This window comes from Prosopis cineraria, unplaced genomic scaffold, assembly GCF_029017545.1.
Source record: "Prosopis cineraria cultivar Desert tree isolate PC_DT_omini unplaced genomic scaffold, ASM2901754v1 PC8, whole genome shotgun sequence".
Classification (NCBI taxonomy): domain Eukaryota; kingdom Viridiplantae; phylum Streptophyta; class Magnoliopsida; order Fabales; family Fabaceae; genus Prosopis; species Prosopis cineraria.
This window is the reverse complement of record NW_026555339.1, coordinates 5,754,198-5,771,569: the sequence shown is the minus strand read 5'-3', so window position 1 is coordinate 5,771,569 and position 17,372 is coordinate 5,754,198. Positions and strand designations below refer to the sequence as shown.

At 34.1% G+C, this 17,372-nt stretch overlaps 1 protein-coding gene across 1 annotated transcript; it reads left to right on the top strand.

Moving 5' to 3' along the window:
- Nucleotides 1-4,467: 4,467 nt before the first annotated feature.
- On the top strand, nt 4,468-13,548 carry LOC129317964 (pleiotropic drug resistance protein 3-like). The gene is made up of 24 exons (XM_054962418.1): nt 4,468-5,118; nt 5,431-5,554; nt 5,720-5,805; nt 6,160-6,244; nt 6,524-6,683; nt 6,781-6,857; nt 6,933-6,986; nt 7,074-7,164; nt 7,427-7,728; nt 7,814-8,095; nt 8,187-8,500; nt 8,593-8,753; nt 8,886-8,989; nt 9,069-9,222; nt 9,325-9,465; nt 9,567-9,640; nt 9,732-10,064; nt 10,149-10,439; nt 10,600-10,683; nt 11,079-11,212; nt 11,333-11,560; nt 11,943-12,114; nt 12,195-12,449; nt 13,047-13,548. The coding sequence occupies exons 1-24, from the start codon at nt 4,745-4,747 to the stop codon at nt 13,311-13,313; spliced, it is 4,347 nt and encodes a 1,448-aa protein (XP_054818393.1). The 5' UTR covers nt 4,468-4,744; the 3' UTR covers nt 13,314-13,548.
- The last annotated feature ends 3,824 nt before the right edge of the window (nt 13,549-17,372 follow it).

The window sequence follows — 17,372 nt, the reverse complement described above, 5'->3', positions numbered from 1 at the left end:
ATATATTTTTTTTTTTCACTGCATTTGTTTTTCAGTTGAACAAGCTGCCATATTTGAGGCTTTGTGTATCATTGTTGGGGTTGAAACAGGATGGCCTCTTTGATTGCATTAATCTGTATTCTAATTGGCATTTGGATTTTGGTAATCCTTCTTTCTTATAGTCCATTCCATTGGTTACCCTCATAGAGATAAAATCTAAATGAATTGCATGCAGTAATAGCTCAAGAGTTCAATCACAGTCTGAATTTCTTCTGGGTGCATACATGCTGCACAGCACAATTACAACATGTTCTAAACATTTGGACTCTAACATGTAATATTTGGAAGAAGTGCTCTCGTATTTGTGTGATGAGGCAAAGTTTTCATATCACTGTCTGTTCTATTTGAACTTGGTTGGTTGAATAGAGATTATCGTCCACGTGTTTGGGTGAGAAACTATGAATTTCTAAGACCATGATTCTGAATGACCAAAAATATAAATAAATAAGCCCATGATTCTGAAAGCTGGTCATACTGTGCCTTAACTGGGATGCGGACTGGAATGTACTGGCCACTCATGATGCAGACCGGTTTGCTGAATCAAATTGCCAAGGGAACATGAGAATTAAGGAAACTGGATATCTGTTCAAGGTTTTTTTTTGAAAAAAAAAAAAAATTGCTCGCAGGAAGTAATAATTTTCAAACCATATGTCTCTTCTAACAAAAATTGGAAAACAAGTCCTTGCTTTTTAATCCACAAAAATTCATTTATATTAATTTACATTGTTTTGCCTTTGTCATTGATTGGGAAATTCTTACTAAAAATAATTGCCTTCCTCCTATATACTCTGTATTTCTTCTGGTCCTAGCATTAGTAAAATTAATTAATTTCACGTCTCTTAAAGAAAAGTTATGACTACAATAAAATTTAACTAGGAAATACAATTTCGTGTAATTAAGAAGAGATAATATTGGGAAAAGATTTATGATATGATAAGGATATGAGGGAGTAGATCGGTTAAATACTGCTTATTCGTGAAAAAATTAATTCATCTACACTCACAAGTATGAACGGGATCATCCTAAAGACATTGATAATGAACATACATTAATTTCGACCTTTTTTAAAGGTTGAACTTAAAACAAAATAGCCCATCAGCTCATGTCTTCAATTCATCTTCCTGTAATCCACGAATTCCACAGATATGTAATTAGGATAAATTCTGATGGTCTCTTAATGGCAGACCAACATGATAAGGAAAAAAAATGAGGTTGTTAAGGTGAAAGTTTATCTCTTTCTCTTTAATAAAATCTCACATCACATGTTTCTTTTATGAAAGTTGATTTAGATTTTCATAAGATCTGCTGACGTGTCATCTATCTGATTAATTTTTCTCGCTAACTTGTATTCTGTGGCAGAGTTGGGGCCAGTATTAATGGAAAGTTAGGTGATAAAGTTGATTATGAACAGTGAACAAAGCCACAGGAAAAATAATGTAAAAACAAAACAGAGAGAGGGGATTAAAAAAAAAAGAATCTTCAACGAAAGCACTCATTCAGAATAAAGCATTAGAAAATTGGGAATTTAGTTATGGACTTGTGTACCCCATTGACTCTGCTTTATGACCCGGAAAAGCTCTGAAGGAAAATATGATACGAAAACTTTGAAAGTGAGATTAATCAGATTCAAATGCATAAAAACAAAAAACAAAAAATTGATTCAGTCAATTTAAAGATCTTTTCCCATTTTTGTCCACTTTGAAAATGAAAATTGGTATTTTACTGGTTTTTCTCTCCACAAATTAGTAAAACAGAAAAATTTTCAATGCTATGGTTTGAAATGTTGTTGTTCGACCCAAAAAAAAAAATGTTGTGCATTCAACTTTGTTTATGTTTTACGTCAGTTTTTTTAAACAAGTCAACCTCGTTTACGATTAAAAATAATTATAAAATTTTATGGGTTGAATATAGATATAATTAAATTAAAAAAATAAAAGTACATTTGATGATAAAAGGTTTAATCTCTTGAATGATAAAACTCTTCATAATTTCTTTCCAGTGTCAAAATATTCACAATTAAAAAATCATAGCAAGTAATTACATAAATGAAAAAATTCTTGTAGCAATTAATCTAATCTCTGGATTAAAACTGAATTAAAATTCAAAGCAACCTCTCTCTTAATTTTTCAAACAACTTGAAATGATAATTTTATTTTTACTAACACAGTTCATGTTAATTTTTATTGATATGAAAAATAAAAAAAAGGATCAAGTTTGAAATTCTTAAAATGGAAGAGATATCACAGGGAATTTAACTAAATCCCCAAAATCTAATTAACACTAAATATATCAATTTTTTAGACAGGATAAGATAAGAAAATATGCTCTATTCATCTTTTTTTTTTTTATAGTACAAACACACAGCAAAATCCTCAAGGCTCAACTTCATGTGTATGATGAATCATAACTTTGGACGAAAGGAACACGTGTTTTTTTTTTATTTTTTTATTTTAATACTATATATTTATTATCCCCACTCAGCCAGCCACCGGGTGGACCTTGAATGTCCCCATGGCTGATGAATAATTATTGGGCCCTACAAATAATATAATATCAAATGAACTTTTCTTCCTAACAATTAGTTTTTTTTTTTTTTTGGTTGAAAGCGAAGCATTCCTTTTTTCCCAAAGGCTAAAATGCTTAAATTAATCAAAATCAAAAAGTAAAATCACATATCATGAAATGTGATTAGATTAAAAAATTCAGCTTAATTATTATAGCTACTGCTGCGGCTAAAGCTGTGTGGATTCCAATTGCAGTTAGCAACGTGAGAAAAATAAATAAATAAAAAGATAAGTAATGTAAAAAAGGCTCTTCCTTAGTCGCAAATGTCTGCCGTTATTCAATTTAATTTTGTTTTTTTATTGCATAGTCTAACTTAGAGAGCCAAGAGAGTACAGTTTCTCTGCATTCTCGATGGAGACATACTATGTATCAAATTTTTACCTTGCTTTGCTTTAATTTAAATTTTGTTATTTATTTTTAACTATAATCATTATTTTTTTTTTGGGGGAAAGAAATGATAGTTGAAAATTATATCTATTTCAGATTCCTCGAAGAGAAACACATTAGAAGTGGGGGAAAAAAAAATTAAAACCCATGTTAAATTTAAAATACAATTGAAAAATGTTCATATTTTACTTTCCTCCCAATGCACTGAACATCCAAATCAGACTATCAGAGCCGAGAGACTTTCGATCGTATCTTTTGGTGCCTTGCCATTAAAAGCAAAGATCTCCGTACGAGTTTTAGTATGGGGGAATATCGCGAAGGACCTGAAAAATAATTTGGCGTAAGACAAGGATTTTTAATAAGTAAATATTAATTAAATTTTAACAAATATTTAATCTGTCCAAATTCTTATATGATATTAAATAGTTTATGCCGTCCTCAATTGATATTCTCCCTTTTAGAATACATGGTCTATTTTTAACTTTATCATTTCAAAAAAAATTGAAAAGTCAAACTTAAAAAACGTATGCTAATAACATTGAATAAAGACAATATAGAAAAAAAAAGTAATATATATGACATATGATTAAAAAAAAAGTGGCAAAAAAAAAATACTGAATACCTCTCGTCTACGTACTTTTAAAAAGGAAAGGGATTTTTTTATACAAGCATGATACTTGAAATTTTTTATAATTTAAAATTATATAATTATTTTTTTAATTAAACGTGCTTGCATATAACTGATTATCACTCAAAGACATAATAATTAACAATCCACTCATTTTTGTTTGAACATGTATTTTACATTTTTATCATTTTTCTCAACCCTTGGCGGCGGCGACATTTCCAGCTACGTCAAGGATAACGAAACCGAAAGCAATTGATTGGTTTAGCTACCACTCAAAATTTCTGATTATATATTATGTAAACCGTTACGGGCTTAAATTTATTTATTACAATCTTGAATCGGATCATTACTGGCTATTTGAGCAATTCAAATTACAATTATATTCTTTTGAGTAGCCTAATGTGATTTCTTTCTCTTAAAACTTGCATTCAAATTGAAGTTTAGAAGATATCGAGGTAACCATAAGTAATTTATTATTGTTATTTTCTTTTCAAATATAAAAATGCATGAAAATTACATTTTGAGGCGACCTCTGAATTTTTGGGTGATTGATTAAGGTTGTTCAAAGTCCAAACCGATCCGGATCTCAAGCATGACGGTATGAAGAAAAGCACTTGATTTAGGGAATAAAATAATCACAGAGACTTTGAGCCGGATCAACCAATAAAGAAGTTATATCATTATGAGTACATTATATCAAGAAAACAAATAAAGAAGCCATATGATTCTTTTTAATGCAAAAGTTGGTAGCAACAATAAATTAAACGTAGCTCCATTCCAACTACCCTTTTGTACAAAGCAACAAAAACAGTTCTTATCATGGCAACTAAATGAACATTTGACAGTCAACACAATATTATTTGATTCTTTCAAGTTTCCTTCCCCATTAAAAAGCAAAACCCATTGTGCCACTTCACACTCACACAGGGAGAAACTCAGGGAGTTCTCTCAATGATAGAGGTGGAGCTTGCAGGTTCTTTCTATTCGCACTCCGCTTCGTGATCTATAAGAGAATCAAGTTCCAGAAAATCTCTGCTCGGAATCGTGTGTGTGAATAGCTTCAGACTTGGGCGTTTCAAGAGTGTCGGCTAGGTGTTTGAAGAAAGACCTGGTTGATAAATTCTGATGGAGTTAACTCCAAGAGGAAGAACCCAGCACTCTCCTTTGACTTTGAGCTTTGACAGAGATGCAGACTCTGTTTTGGAGCAAGATAGGGAGATTCTGTCGAAGTGGGCTGCCATAGAAAAGCTTCCCACTTTCAAAAGGATTAGAACTTCGTTTATTGATGTGATTGAAGATGATGATGGTCAAAGCAGCAGCAGCAGCAACATCAATTTAAAATCGGAGAGTAGAAGACAATTGAGGTCAGATAGTAAAAGGGTCGTTGATGTTACTAAACTTGGAGCACTTGATAGGCGTTTGTTGATTGACAAACTCATAAAGCACATTGAGAATGATAATCTCCAGTTGCTGCAGAAACTAAGGGAAAGGATAGAGAGGTGCCTACTGTTGTTCTTACTATGCTGAAAATAGAGTAGAGTTACTTTTTGATTGAGCATACGATTCAAAACTCTTCATATTTAAGCTAATTCTGTGTTGAAATAGCTCTTGACATGTTTTCATGTTGATTGATAAAGCCTTGGTTTTTCTAGTTCTGACAATAGTCACTCTTTCTACTATTCTATTATGGAGTCTAAAATCTTTCCTTCTTTCCTTTTTATCCCATTTCATTTATCTGCGAGTTCCCTTTTATTAAGATCTGCGTTTTTTCCCTGAAAGAAAAGGAATTGACAAGTAAGTTTTGTTTCTAGAGTGAATGTGAAGATTCCTACTGTGGAGGTCAGGTATAAGAACCTTCATGTAGAAGCAGAATGTGAGGTTGTAAAGGGGAAGCCACTCCCTACACTGTGGAACACTATTGTTAGCTTCTTTTCAGTAAGTATGCTTTCTCCTTGAACAACTTATTAATTGAAATAAGCAGGCCATTATCATGCAAAAACGGGTAAGATTAAACTACATGTATTTTTCAACGAAGATAACTTTACAAAAAAAAATTGTTTTTCTACGTGCAAAAATCAACTAAGTTTATCACATGAACAGGGTTTTAGGAAGGCAGTACCTTGTACTTCTCAAGGAACCAACATAAGCATTCTTAAGGATGTAAGTGGCATCATAAAGCCATCAAGGTTAGTTAATAACTGAATATGACTTTTGTTTATGGCAATATGGTTCTTTTAATTATTAGAATTGATATGATGATGATTATGCTTATATTATTGAATCTTTCCTCAATCGCATGGATATGTTGCAGTGCACTTTCATATCTAGACGCTTAAAATGTTTAGGAAAACTTTTGTTACGATGGCTTTCCATTTGGATGAGGTACTAGGTTTAAGTCAATAGGAAAGACGATAATGCTTGTGTGTAAGCTGGTTTCATCCCATATGCTATGAAGGAAAACATTGAAGAATCAATTAGAAGAGTAAACTTCAACACGAGTGACTGGATCACCAACTGATCAAAGATGGTTCTGAGTGCAGGCTTACCCTTCTCCTTGGCCCACCAGGCAGCGGGAAAACGACCTTGCTATTGGCACTGGCTGGAAAACTTGAGCAATCTCTCAAGGTTTGTATCTTAAACAAAAAATGACTTTAACGGAGTTAAATTCTGGACTATCTAACAGTTCAAGTCACTTATGTTCAGAATCACTAAATTTCGAAGTCAATATGTTTAAGCATAGCTTAAACCAATAGAGGATGATCTGACTAGCGCCGCTTTTGATGCTTCTTCATCCATGAGTGGAAATTTACGAGTCTTTCAAAGACTTGTGTAAAGCATAATTTTTTCTTGCATTTACACGTCCTGTAATCCCTCTGACATTTTTCAGCTTTTGCTTCTCTTCAGGTGACTGGAGAAATATCTTACAATGGTCACATGCTAGATGAATTTGTTCCTCAAAAAACATCATCATATATAAGCCAGTATGACCTGCACATCCCTGAGATGACAGTGAGGGAAACAATTGACTTTTCAGCCCAATGCCAGGGGGTTGGCGACAGAGCTGGTATGGTTTCTTATTTGTTAATATTCAGGCCTATGTCAAATAATTTGTTAGATAGTAAAGTATCAGCTGATCTTTACATATATAATTTGTCATGCAGATATAGTGGCTGAAGTGACAACAAAAGAGAAAGATGCAGGAATCATCCCTGACCCAGATATTGATGCCTATATGAAGGTACTATTAATAAGGTAAACAAACACGTTATAATGCAAAAGAAAGTTGACAAAGAAATCAATGAAACGTGTGCAGGCAATATCAGTTGAAGGACAAAAAGAAAATCTACAAACTGATTATGTTTTGAAGGTACATCCTCTTCCAAGCACAGAAAAATTGCAGAACGAAATCATTAAGTGTCTCAATTAAGATCTTCCTATTATTTTGACCTTGTAGATTCTTGGTCTTGATATCTGCGCAGACACAACAGTTGGTGATGCATTAGATAGGGGCATTTCAGGTGGACAGAAGAAAAGGCTTACAACAGGTATGTAGAAATTCACAAATAAACTTTGTTGTGTGCTTCTGCTTCAATTCAAAAAATTCAAGATTCAGATATTAACGTTTATTCAATCAATAAGTTTCAGTCATAACTGAAAAATATAATAGAAGTGCCTCCTCTTTACTAGACATTGAAAAATGAAGAGCTACTGAGACCTTTTGCCCAGGCTGAAATAAACATGTTCATCATACAGATAATTTTTTTTGTTTATTGAGTTTGAAAGTAATTTTTCCATATAATATTGCAGGAGAGATGATTGTTGGTCCCATAAAAACTCTGTTTATGGATGAAATATCAACTGGCTTGGACAGCTCCACAACTTTTCAAATAATTACCTGTCTCCAGCAGTTGGTGCACATCACAGATGGAACTGCAGTGGTTTCACTTCTTCAGCCAGCTCCTGAAACCTTTGAATTATTTGATGATCTTATACTGATAGCTGAGGGGAAGATTGTATATCATGGTCCATGCAGTCAAGCGCTCCAATTTTTTGAGGAATGTGGTTTCAAGTGTCCTGAAAGGAAAGGAGTAGCGGACTTTCTCCAGGAAGTAGGACTGAAAAAGAAAATTGAATTTCCTTGTTATTTAATTCAGCCACATAGCCTCACTAATCAAAATTTTCAATTATGTACAGGTAACCTCTAAGAAGGATCAAGGGCAATACTGGTATCGTACAGACACTCCTTACAACTATGTTTCAGTAGGTCAATTCTCTCAAATTTTCAAAGCAAGTTATTGGGGACAAAGTTTGAATGATGAGCTCTCAAAGCCATATGATAAATCTCAATCCCATAAAAATGCTTTATCATTTAGCAAGTACTCCTTGGGCAAATGGGAATTGTTCCAAGCTTGTATGAGGAGGGAGATACTTCTCATGAAACGAAACTCTTTTATCTATGTATTCAAGACTGCACAGGTTAACATCTGCTTCTAACTCAAAAAGGACTTGAAATGCTTTAATCATCAAACACTACAATCTTACTTGTTTCCTTTTTCTTTTTTTCCAGCTCACAATCACAGCAATCATAACGATGACAGTGTTTATACGCACTCAGTTGAATGTAGATATAAAGAGTGCAAACTTTTTACTGGGCTCGTTGTACTATACACTTGTCCGCCTCATGACTAATGGAGTTGCTGAGCTGATCTTGACTATTACTAGACTTCCTGTTGTTTACAAGCAGAAGGAATTCTATCTATATCCAGCATGGGCTTACTGTCTTCCAGCTTCGATTCTAAAGATTCCATTTTCAGTTATTGATTCAATTGTCTGGACTTCAGTAACTTATTATGTTATAGGCTACAGCCCTGAAGTAGAAAGGCAATGAATTTGTCTAATCCTATGTACAAATTACACATTTGTTTCCAAAATTTTATAAGCTTTTCTGAATCTTTTCTAACTTTTGCATTCAGGTTCTTCCGCCAGTTTCTTCTGCTTTTCACTCTGCATTTATCATCAACATCCTTATGCCGTTTCCTTGCCTCAGTTTTCCAAACTGATGTTGCAGCTACAACAGTCGGTTCCTTGTTCCTAGTACTGATGTTTTTGTTTGGAGGCTTCATTCTTCCCAGACGTAAGTTCACTTGTAATTTCTTTTCCAATAAAGTTGCAGAAAATGCTAACAACAACAACAACAAGCCTTTATCCAACAACAACAACAACAACAACAACAGAAAATCCTAACAATGGAGTTTATTCATTTCAGCTTCATTACCATCGTGGTTGAGGTGGGGTTTTTGGCTCTCTCCCATGACATATGGAGAAATTGGATTAACAATAAATGAATTTCTCGCTCCCCGCTGGCAGAAGGTATCTGCAACTGCAAGATAATTTTTGTGGCTTGATATTAAGTCATATCGTAGTCATTTAGTTTATTTATCATTTGCAGATTAAAGAGGGAGGCGTCCCCATAGGGGAGAAGGTTTTAACTAGTCATGGTTTAGACTTCAATGCAAACTTCTACTGGCTATCAATTGGGGCATTGCTCGGTTTCACAGTACTTTTTGATTTTGGATTTATCTTAGCATTAAGTTACTTAAAATGTAAGTCCAATCTAATTCATTTAAAATAACAAGCCAATGTATATGTACATATGTGTGTGTGTTTGTTTCACAATGTGCCTACTTGATGGAAATCATATACAGCTCCAAGGATGTCTCGAGCTCTTGTTTCCAAAGCAAAGGCCTCTCAACTGCTAGGAGGAGAAGATGGCAAGAGCATGGAACTAGAAAATAGATCAGTTACAGTGGACATCAGCAAGACCTCAAAGGAAACACAAAACACAGGTGACACAGCTATTACATGATAAATTATATCAAGGATTGGCTTTCACATTGAAGTTATTATTGATTTTTTTTTTTTTTTTTGTGCATGATTGGTCAAATAGGAAAAATGGTCCTGCCATTTCAGCCGCTGACAATAGTATTCAAGGATGTCCAGTATTTTGTCGACACCCCTCCAGTTAATAAGTTTTCTAATGTAATTGTTTTCATGATTTAATATATTCTTGACAGTCTCTTCAATGAAAAAATTTCTTTGTACTTCTAAGCAGGAAATGAAAAGGCATGGGTCCAATGAGAAAAAACTTCAGTTACTCCGTGATATCACTGGAGCATTTAGGCCAGGAGTTCTCACAGCACTTATGGGAGTTAGTGGAGCAGGGAAAACGACTCTTATGGATGTCCTTTCAGGGAGAAAAACTGGAGGTATCATTGAAGGAGATATAAGAATTGGAGGATACCCCAAAGTGCAGAAGACGTTTGCAAGAGTTTCAGGTTACTGTGAGCAGATTGACGTACACTCCCCTTACATAACAGTTGAAGAATCTGTGAAATACTCAGCATGGTTGCGATTACCAATGGAGATTGATTCAGTCACAAAAGGGGTAAGAAACTGCTGTCATAGTCACCATAACTTGTCTGACTTAGATAGCTGATGCACTTTGTTTATCTGAATATCCTCTGAGCAGAAATTTGTAGGAGAAGTCATTGAAACAATTGAACTGGATGATATAAAGGATTGTTTAGTTGGCATAGCTGGCCAAAGTGGCTTATCAACTGAACAGCGTAAAAGACTTACCATTGCAGTGGAGCTTGTTTCCAATCCATCAATAATCTTTATGGATGAACCAACATCAGGTTTGGATGCCCGAGCAGCTGCCATAGTTATGCGTGCAGTGAAGAATGTGGTTGCCACAGGCAGGACCACAGTTTGCACCATACACCAACCAAGCATTGACATATTTGAGACTTTTGATGAGGTAGGCAAAAGAATCCTGATCCACAACCACAGGAAGCAGAAGGAAGCAAAATTTTACTTTTTCATGGCTTCACTAGTTTCAAATAGATGCTATTATCTATCAAGCCAGGTCAATGGTAAAGTGAAGTTCAGCAACTGAGTTAGTTATTTTTTTGTGGCAGTTGATTCTAATGAAATCAGGAGGACAGATTATCTATAGTGGAAAACTTGGTCACCAGTCAAGCAGACTGATTGAATACTTTCAGGTATGCTCCAAGCACCAATCATGCTTCTAAACGGTTCATTAATCATCCTGCTTTTCTAATTTCTCTTTCTGGTATAAGTTAGAGATGTGAATGACTGATTGATTCCCACAATGATAGTGGATTGCAATTAAGTTCAATTTTCACCAAAATTAAAGTAGTGGTGTAGAAAGGAAAAATTAAAAAAATGAGTCAGAGGTTATGGATCGAGTGATTTCATATTCTTGTGCAAGTTAAAATCAACGGTCCATGCAATATACAGAAGAATAGTGATGTTGATAAAGCGTCAACATGAAAACTTAATGAAGAAAAAATAATGAATTATTATTTAGAACCTTTGTCTTTCATCCTTTCAATTAAGCTATTAAATTTTCTCTTGAATAACTTTATTCCATCAGGCTATACCAGGAGTGCCAAAGATCAAAGACAATTATAATCCTGCAACCTGGATGCTAGAAGCTACCTCTGCATCTGTAGAAGCAGAACTTAAAGTAGACTTTGCAAAAGTCTATAAGGAGTCACCTCTTTACTGGTGAGCGTGATTGGCCGAAAACTAAAGTCATCAAATAATTTTATTTTAATGGTTTTGTCGATATTGGTTCAAGTTAACGAGTGAAAGAACATGGCCTGACATTTATGTTTATATGTATAGGAACACCCTTGAATTGGTACAAGAGTTAAGTGAACCATCCCCGGGTTCAAAGGACTTGCAATTCTCGACTCGTTTTCCACAAAACAACCTGGGGCAGTTTACAGCATGTCTATGGAAGCAACACTTGTCCTATTGGAGAAGTCCTGAATACAACTTGACACGTTTTATGTTCATGGTTGTAGCAGCAGTAATATTTGGGGCAGTATTTTGGCAGAAAGGGAAGGAAATGTAAGTCTTCTTTCATACATTTGGCTATATAATTTTTTTCGCATGTGACATCTCAAAATCATCCTTCACTTGTCTTGGCAGTATTCCAATCCAATCTCAAACTCCAGATTGTATAGCAGCATTTAATCAAAAGTTCCCCTGGCTAATTTCTTCAATAAGTTCTTGAAACAAAAAAAGATCTGTCCCAGTATAATCAGTACTGAAACAATTAAAAACTTCAATGTGTTCAATGAATGCTATGCCTTACTATCACTTTTATAACTTCCATGAACTCTTGTTTTGTATGTTGGAGACAGCATTTCTTAGTTTTGGGTTCAAACTATTAGTATAGGTTCCAAGTTGTAATGGCATAATTGTTGACACGTATTTTTTCTGTTTAAAGAAACAATGAGCAGGATTTGTTCAACGTACTGGGATCAATGTATATTGCTGTCATATTCTTGGGCATAAATAATTGTGCATCCATTTTACCATATGTGGTAACTGAGCGCACTGTCTTGTACCGTGAAAAATTTGCTGGAATGTATTCTTCCATGGCCTACTCATTTGCACAGGTTTGGAATTAGTTCAATAAGTTCAATTGATAATTATTGGATTAAAAAATCCAGTGCATGAAAATTGCCTGTTGTTGCAGGTGACCATTGAGATACCATATATCTTAGCGCAAGCTATTGTGTATGTGGCTATCACGTATCCAATGATAGGTTACTATTGGTCGGTTGAGAAGGTCTTTTGGTACTTCTACACCACATTCTGTACATTTTTGTACTTCGTATATCTTGGAATGTTGATAGTTTCGTTGAGCTTGAATCTCGATTTAGCTTCCATACTAGCAGCTGCAGTCTACACCATATTCAATCTTTTCTCTGGATTCCTCATGCCAGGACCGGTAATGCCACCCAGATCTCTGAAAAAACATAGTTCTTCTAATTATTAGTCTCCTATACAACAAGAATTAGAACCTGTTTCTTAAGTATCATACTGCGGTATGTGTATTGAGATGTGGCAAATGAGAGCACACACTCGCATGATTCCTGAGCATATACATACTTCTGAAGTGATTTCATGCAAATCCAGTAAGATTTATCTTTGTGGACCAATGAATGCATCTAAACTGAAGGAATTTCATGAATTTTGCTCATGCGAAAATTGACCTGAAACTCAACAAAAAGCCTTTGGGTTAGCAGTTTTTTGTCAACTTTTTTCTGATTTCTCCCAAAAAGAAATTTCTACACCCACCAAATTACTGACTAACATTTGATGAAGAATTTCTAGATTCCATTCCATTTGAAGGACCATATGTTTCAACATAAAAAGTTTGAAATCAAACAACTTTCATATGCATTTCATATATCCTCAAGAATCTGGAAAGTTCTTCAAAATCTTTCAAATGTCCAGAACCTAGTTACTAGTAACTAGAAATGTATTTGATGATGCCTGACTGTTACATGAATTAGCCTTATTGTGGCTTTGTTTTTGTGTGCAGCAAATTCCTAAATGGTGGGTTTGGTGTTATTGGCTTTGCCCCACATCTTGGTCTCTAAATGGCCTCCTGACTTCACAATATGGGGACATAGACAAGACGATACTCATATTTGGGAAGCCAAAACCAGTTGGGGCCTTTCTGAGAGACTATTATGGGTTCCATCATGATCGGTTGAACATTGTGGCTGTGGTTCTTATCGCTTTCCCAATTGTTTATGCATCTCTGTTTGCCTATTGCATAGGGAAATTAAATTTCCAGAGAAGGTAGCCAAGAGATATTGAATGTTCCTTCAGCAGTTGTTCGCTGCAATTTTGATGTATAGAAATGGAAATGCATGGCTACATCAATGAGCATTGTTCCTTGTTTGAGTTTTTTTTTTATCTTCTGTAATTGTTTATAGCTTAAATGTAAAAATCCATTTATCTTATGAACGCACTATCTATATGTCATTGATTGATGAAGAAAATACAAATGTAATAAAGTTTAAGAGCACTTATCTCAATTGCACCCATTTCTCAGGCACCGGCTGAATCAATTCCACATTTTAGCCAACCACTCATCCCCCTGACAAAGCGTAAAACTGCCCTTACTGTGAAAAATATTACTCTAATATGAATGTGTTGGACAGGAAAGCTAACGACGAGCTTGACCAAATCACAACCTTAATCTCACATTTTTGACGGAACCAGAAATTGCTTTGGAACTAAAGTTTTGGAATGTCTAAAGAAAAGTGGATCATGGATGTGCAGGCAATCTCTTTTACAACGTCTATTATAGTATGTCTCTCTTTATTCCTTTCTTAAAGTACCAAAATATCATTTTTCATTCTATTTTATCTTCTATTCTTTTCCATTCTATGTATCAAATTAAAAATTACATACAAGTTTCATACAAGACAATTAATTACTATAAGGTCCAGTAACAAATGAACTTAAGCCAATGGATTTCATCATAAGTCTCCCTTGATTTTAGGCGCATGACATGACAATTCAATTTGCATGTAAACATTGAAACCATGGAGATAAATTAGCTCTAATTTGTTACACAGTGTGTGTTTGGAACCTTAGAAAGTAGTATTGTAGTAATGTCAAAATCTAGGGTTTTGAACTTGTAAACAAGCAGTTATTGCATGTGATCTTATATGAAACAGTCTTAAATAACAATTATATGAAGTTGCTCTTAAGTGACGTTTGGTAGGACAGGGCCACTTTTTAGGAAAATGGAGAGGGAGGGAAAGAGACCTCTATAGAAAGGCAATTTTTAGGCTAAGAATGTGTTTTGTAGGTGGAGTCAAAAAAATAGGTTGAATTTGTGGGCTAACCTGTTTAACTTATCAAATCTGAGAGTCAGAAAAATGAGTTGAAGCCCGAGAGTTAACCTACCAAAAAAATGGCCCATTTTTTAAAATAGGCTGGGCTAACTCAACCCCAAAATTAATAGACTAAAATGGATTGGCCCACGGGCTAGCATGTTTTTTTTTAAAAAATAATTTTTTAAATTTTTTAATCATAATATATTTTTTTATAAATCTACAATAATAACAATATTTTTTAAATTTATAATTTATAATTTTTAAATATGTTCTTTACATTTGAAAAAAAATGTAAATTTTTCTTACGATTTGCAAACAAAATTTTTGTTATAATTTGTAAATCGATGATTTATTAATTTTATAGAAATATTTTGAATATATATTATTTGTTAATCTCATAAGATCTATTAATTGAAATTACAAATGTGAATTCACTGAAAAAAATGATAATTTTATATTCAAGTTTTCTTTCTCAATGAGAAATATAACACATTTAGGCGAGGAAATAATTAAAAGTAAAAATCTAGCAAAATGAGCCAACTTTTTTTCTATATTCAATTTAAAAATTTAATTTTTCCAACACCTATCTAAACCTAACTCACGGGCTAGCCTGCCAATCTATTTTGTCTTTTTTATTTTTTTAAAATTTGGAGTAGTGAGTGGTGGAATTCATCTTTTTTTAAGCGAGCGCGCGCGCATATATAAAGGTTTGTATTGTAGTGGGGGGGAGATGATGAACTTTTTAGCTTTCTATACAAATGTATTATGAAGTTTTTGTTAGCTTCATTGTTGCTTAATCTTTTTGTATATGGTTTATGGTTGAGTTTGACAGTGGATAGTATTAGGTAAATTGTTAATATGTTCTTTACTGAAAAATAAATAAATTGTTAATATGTTTGTGTGTGATTTATGGTCTTGAATTTGACAGCTAATAAGATTAGTTAAATTGTAAATATGAGGTTAATAAAGGGAAGGTGAAGATGCATTTGTATGTACAAGCTTTTATCTCTTATGTGTTGAATAAAAGAAAGGCAAGGATTTAATAACAATATTTTGAGCATTGTGTCCACTTAAAAGCTGAACTGTTGTTAATTTTAAATTTGAGTGGGTTTTGAACTCAAGTAGTGTGCTATTAAACAATTTAAATTGTAATGGCTGTATTTGGATGCTTGTTAATTGTTACTTTATCATGGATTGTGAACTAAAATTTGCTTAATAAATTTTATATTTATTTTATTTATTTACAAGGTCTTCAATTGCTAATTTTCCTTAAAATGTGGACTAAATGTATATATTTATATTATATAAATTTTAAATTGTCAAAGAAAAAATCTTGGTGAATTTTTGTGGACCAGCCCTTAGGTTAGTCAATCTGTCAGAAAATGAGTTGGATTGAGTTTTTCAACCCATTTTATCTGGTGAACTGGCCCGTAGCCCATTTGTCTAAGGTTAAGTGAGAAAAAATCATGGTTTTTTTTTTTTTTGGGTATTAAGTATCGCCTTCCAGGCACAGACATGCTTAGAATATTCACACATGTAATTGATATCTGTGTAGCTTGCATGTGAAGTGTGGAACATTCCCTTGAAGCTAAATGCATGGACTATCCAAAGAGTGAAGTTATTACTTGTCAATTCTTTTCCTCAGTTTCTGCAACAATGGAAGATTGTCATTTCATTGTGCTTGATAAGCCTCTATAAACTTATGCCGTTCATGAGCTCCAAGCTTGCTGACATTAATCACCTGTTTCCTTTCAACTTCTCCATCTTTGTCAAAACCGTCATAAACATCGAACAAAGCCGAAGTAATCCTCTCAAAAGTGGGCAACCTTTGTATTGCAGCCCATTGCAGCAAATCTGCCTCATCACCATCTTGTACGAGATTAATGTTTGAAATGCTCCGCGAACTGGAATAATGACTGCCAAACGAGGGCCTTATATTCCTTCCAGTCTCCACTAGCTCAATTCTCAGAGACTCTATCTCATCTGAACCTGCCAGCTGAGCCATCACCACGCAGAAAGAAGGAACTTAGTCTCAGCCATTCATGATATGTTCAGGATATTTATACATCTAATGCAATATGTCATGTGGTTCCAAGGCATACGGATGGATTCTGAAAATGCAGTTAAAGCATCAAGACAAACGCATAGAAATTATTGTTTTGATTAACTGTAACTGTAAGTTTCTCCAGACGCTGATGCATATTTAGAAATAGTTTGCAAATAAATAGGAAGGTGTACGTGATCAAAATAAAATGAAAGCACGCAAGCATATCAAGGCGTGGTCCATGTTTCCTTGTTCGTCTTTTGTTTTCTGTTTATTTTACTAATGAAGGCCATTTTCAGCAGTTATGATGTAAAGTCAAGAACACAACCAAGCCAAGATAGTGGGAAAAGAACATATTCTTCTTTCAAGAGTCCTATTAGAAAATCACAAAGTATTGAATTTAAAAGAACATATTAGTTGACTTAAATCTCAAGTCAAAACATCAAAATAATGGAAAGAAGCATTCCTAAGAAACCTCACTGATGTGTTGGTATCAAGGTAAAATTGTGTCACTTCCGCGCCCTCTCTGGACTCTCTTTCCATTACTCAAATTTTTTCTTCCCGTGCAAAGTTGGCTTCTCCCTATATCTTTTCTTTCAAGAAATCAAGAAAGGACGTTTTTTTTTTTTTTGGGGACCTTGCTTAGACGATTGTGACCTTTTGGCTTTGCCACGGACGATTGGTATAGCACGTCCCTCTCTTAGAAAATAATCATCCTACTCTTATATGGACGTTCGTGCTAAAATTAAAATTCGATCAGTAAAATCATCACATTCCTACCCCTTCGGGCTTTTTTTTTTTTTCATGTTTAGAAGTCACATGACAAACGAATAACTGAAAATATTGAATACCAAAACATTCCTTGAATTAGATATTTCATATTTGCAAGTAGACCTCCAAGAATCATGCGAGCTGAGCTGTAAATATGCTCTTTATGCATATTTACATGAGCTAATGAGCATTCTCAGAA

Bases quoted from the DNA above. Each gene is read 5' to 3' on its own strand.
- LOC129317964 (XM_054962418.1), top strand. From the start codon at position 4,745: ATGGAGTTAACTCCAAGAGGAAGAACCCAGCACTCTCCTTTGACTTTG. The intron at 8,990-9,068 runs GTATCTGCAACT...TATCATTTGCAG, and splicing joins TCGCTCCCCGCTGGCAGAAG to ATTAAAGAGGGAGGCGTCCC. The intron at 10,440-10,599 runs GTAGGCAAAAGA...TTTTTGTGGCAG, and splicing joins TATTTGAGACTTTTGATGAG to TTGATTCTAATGAAATCAGG.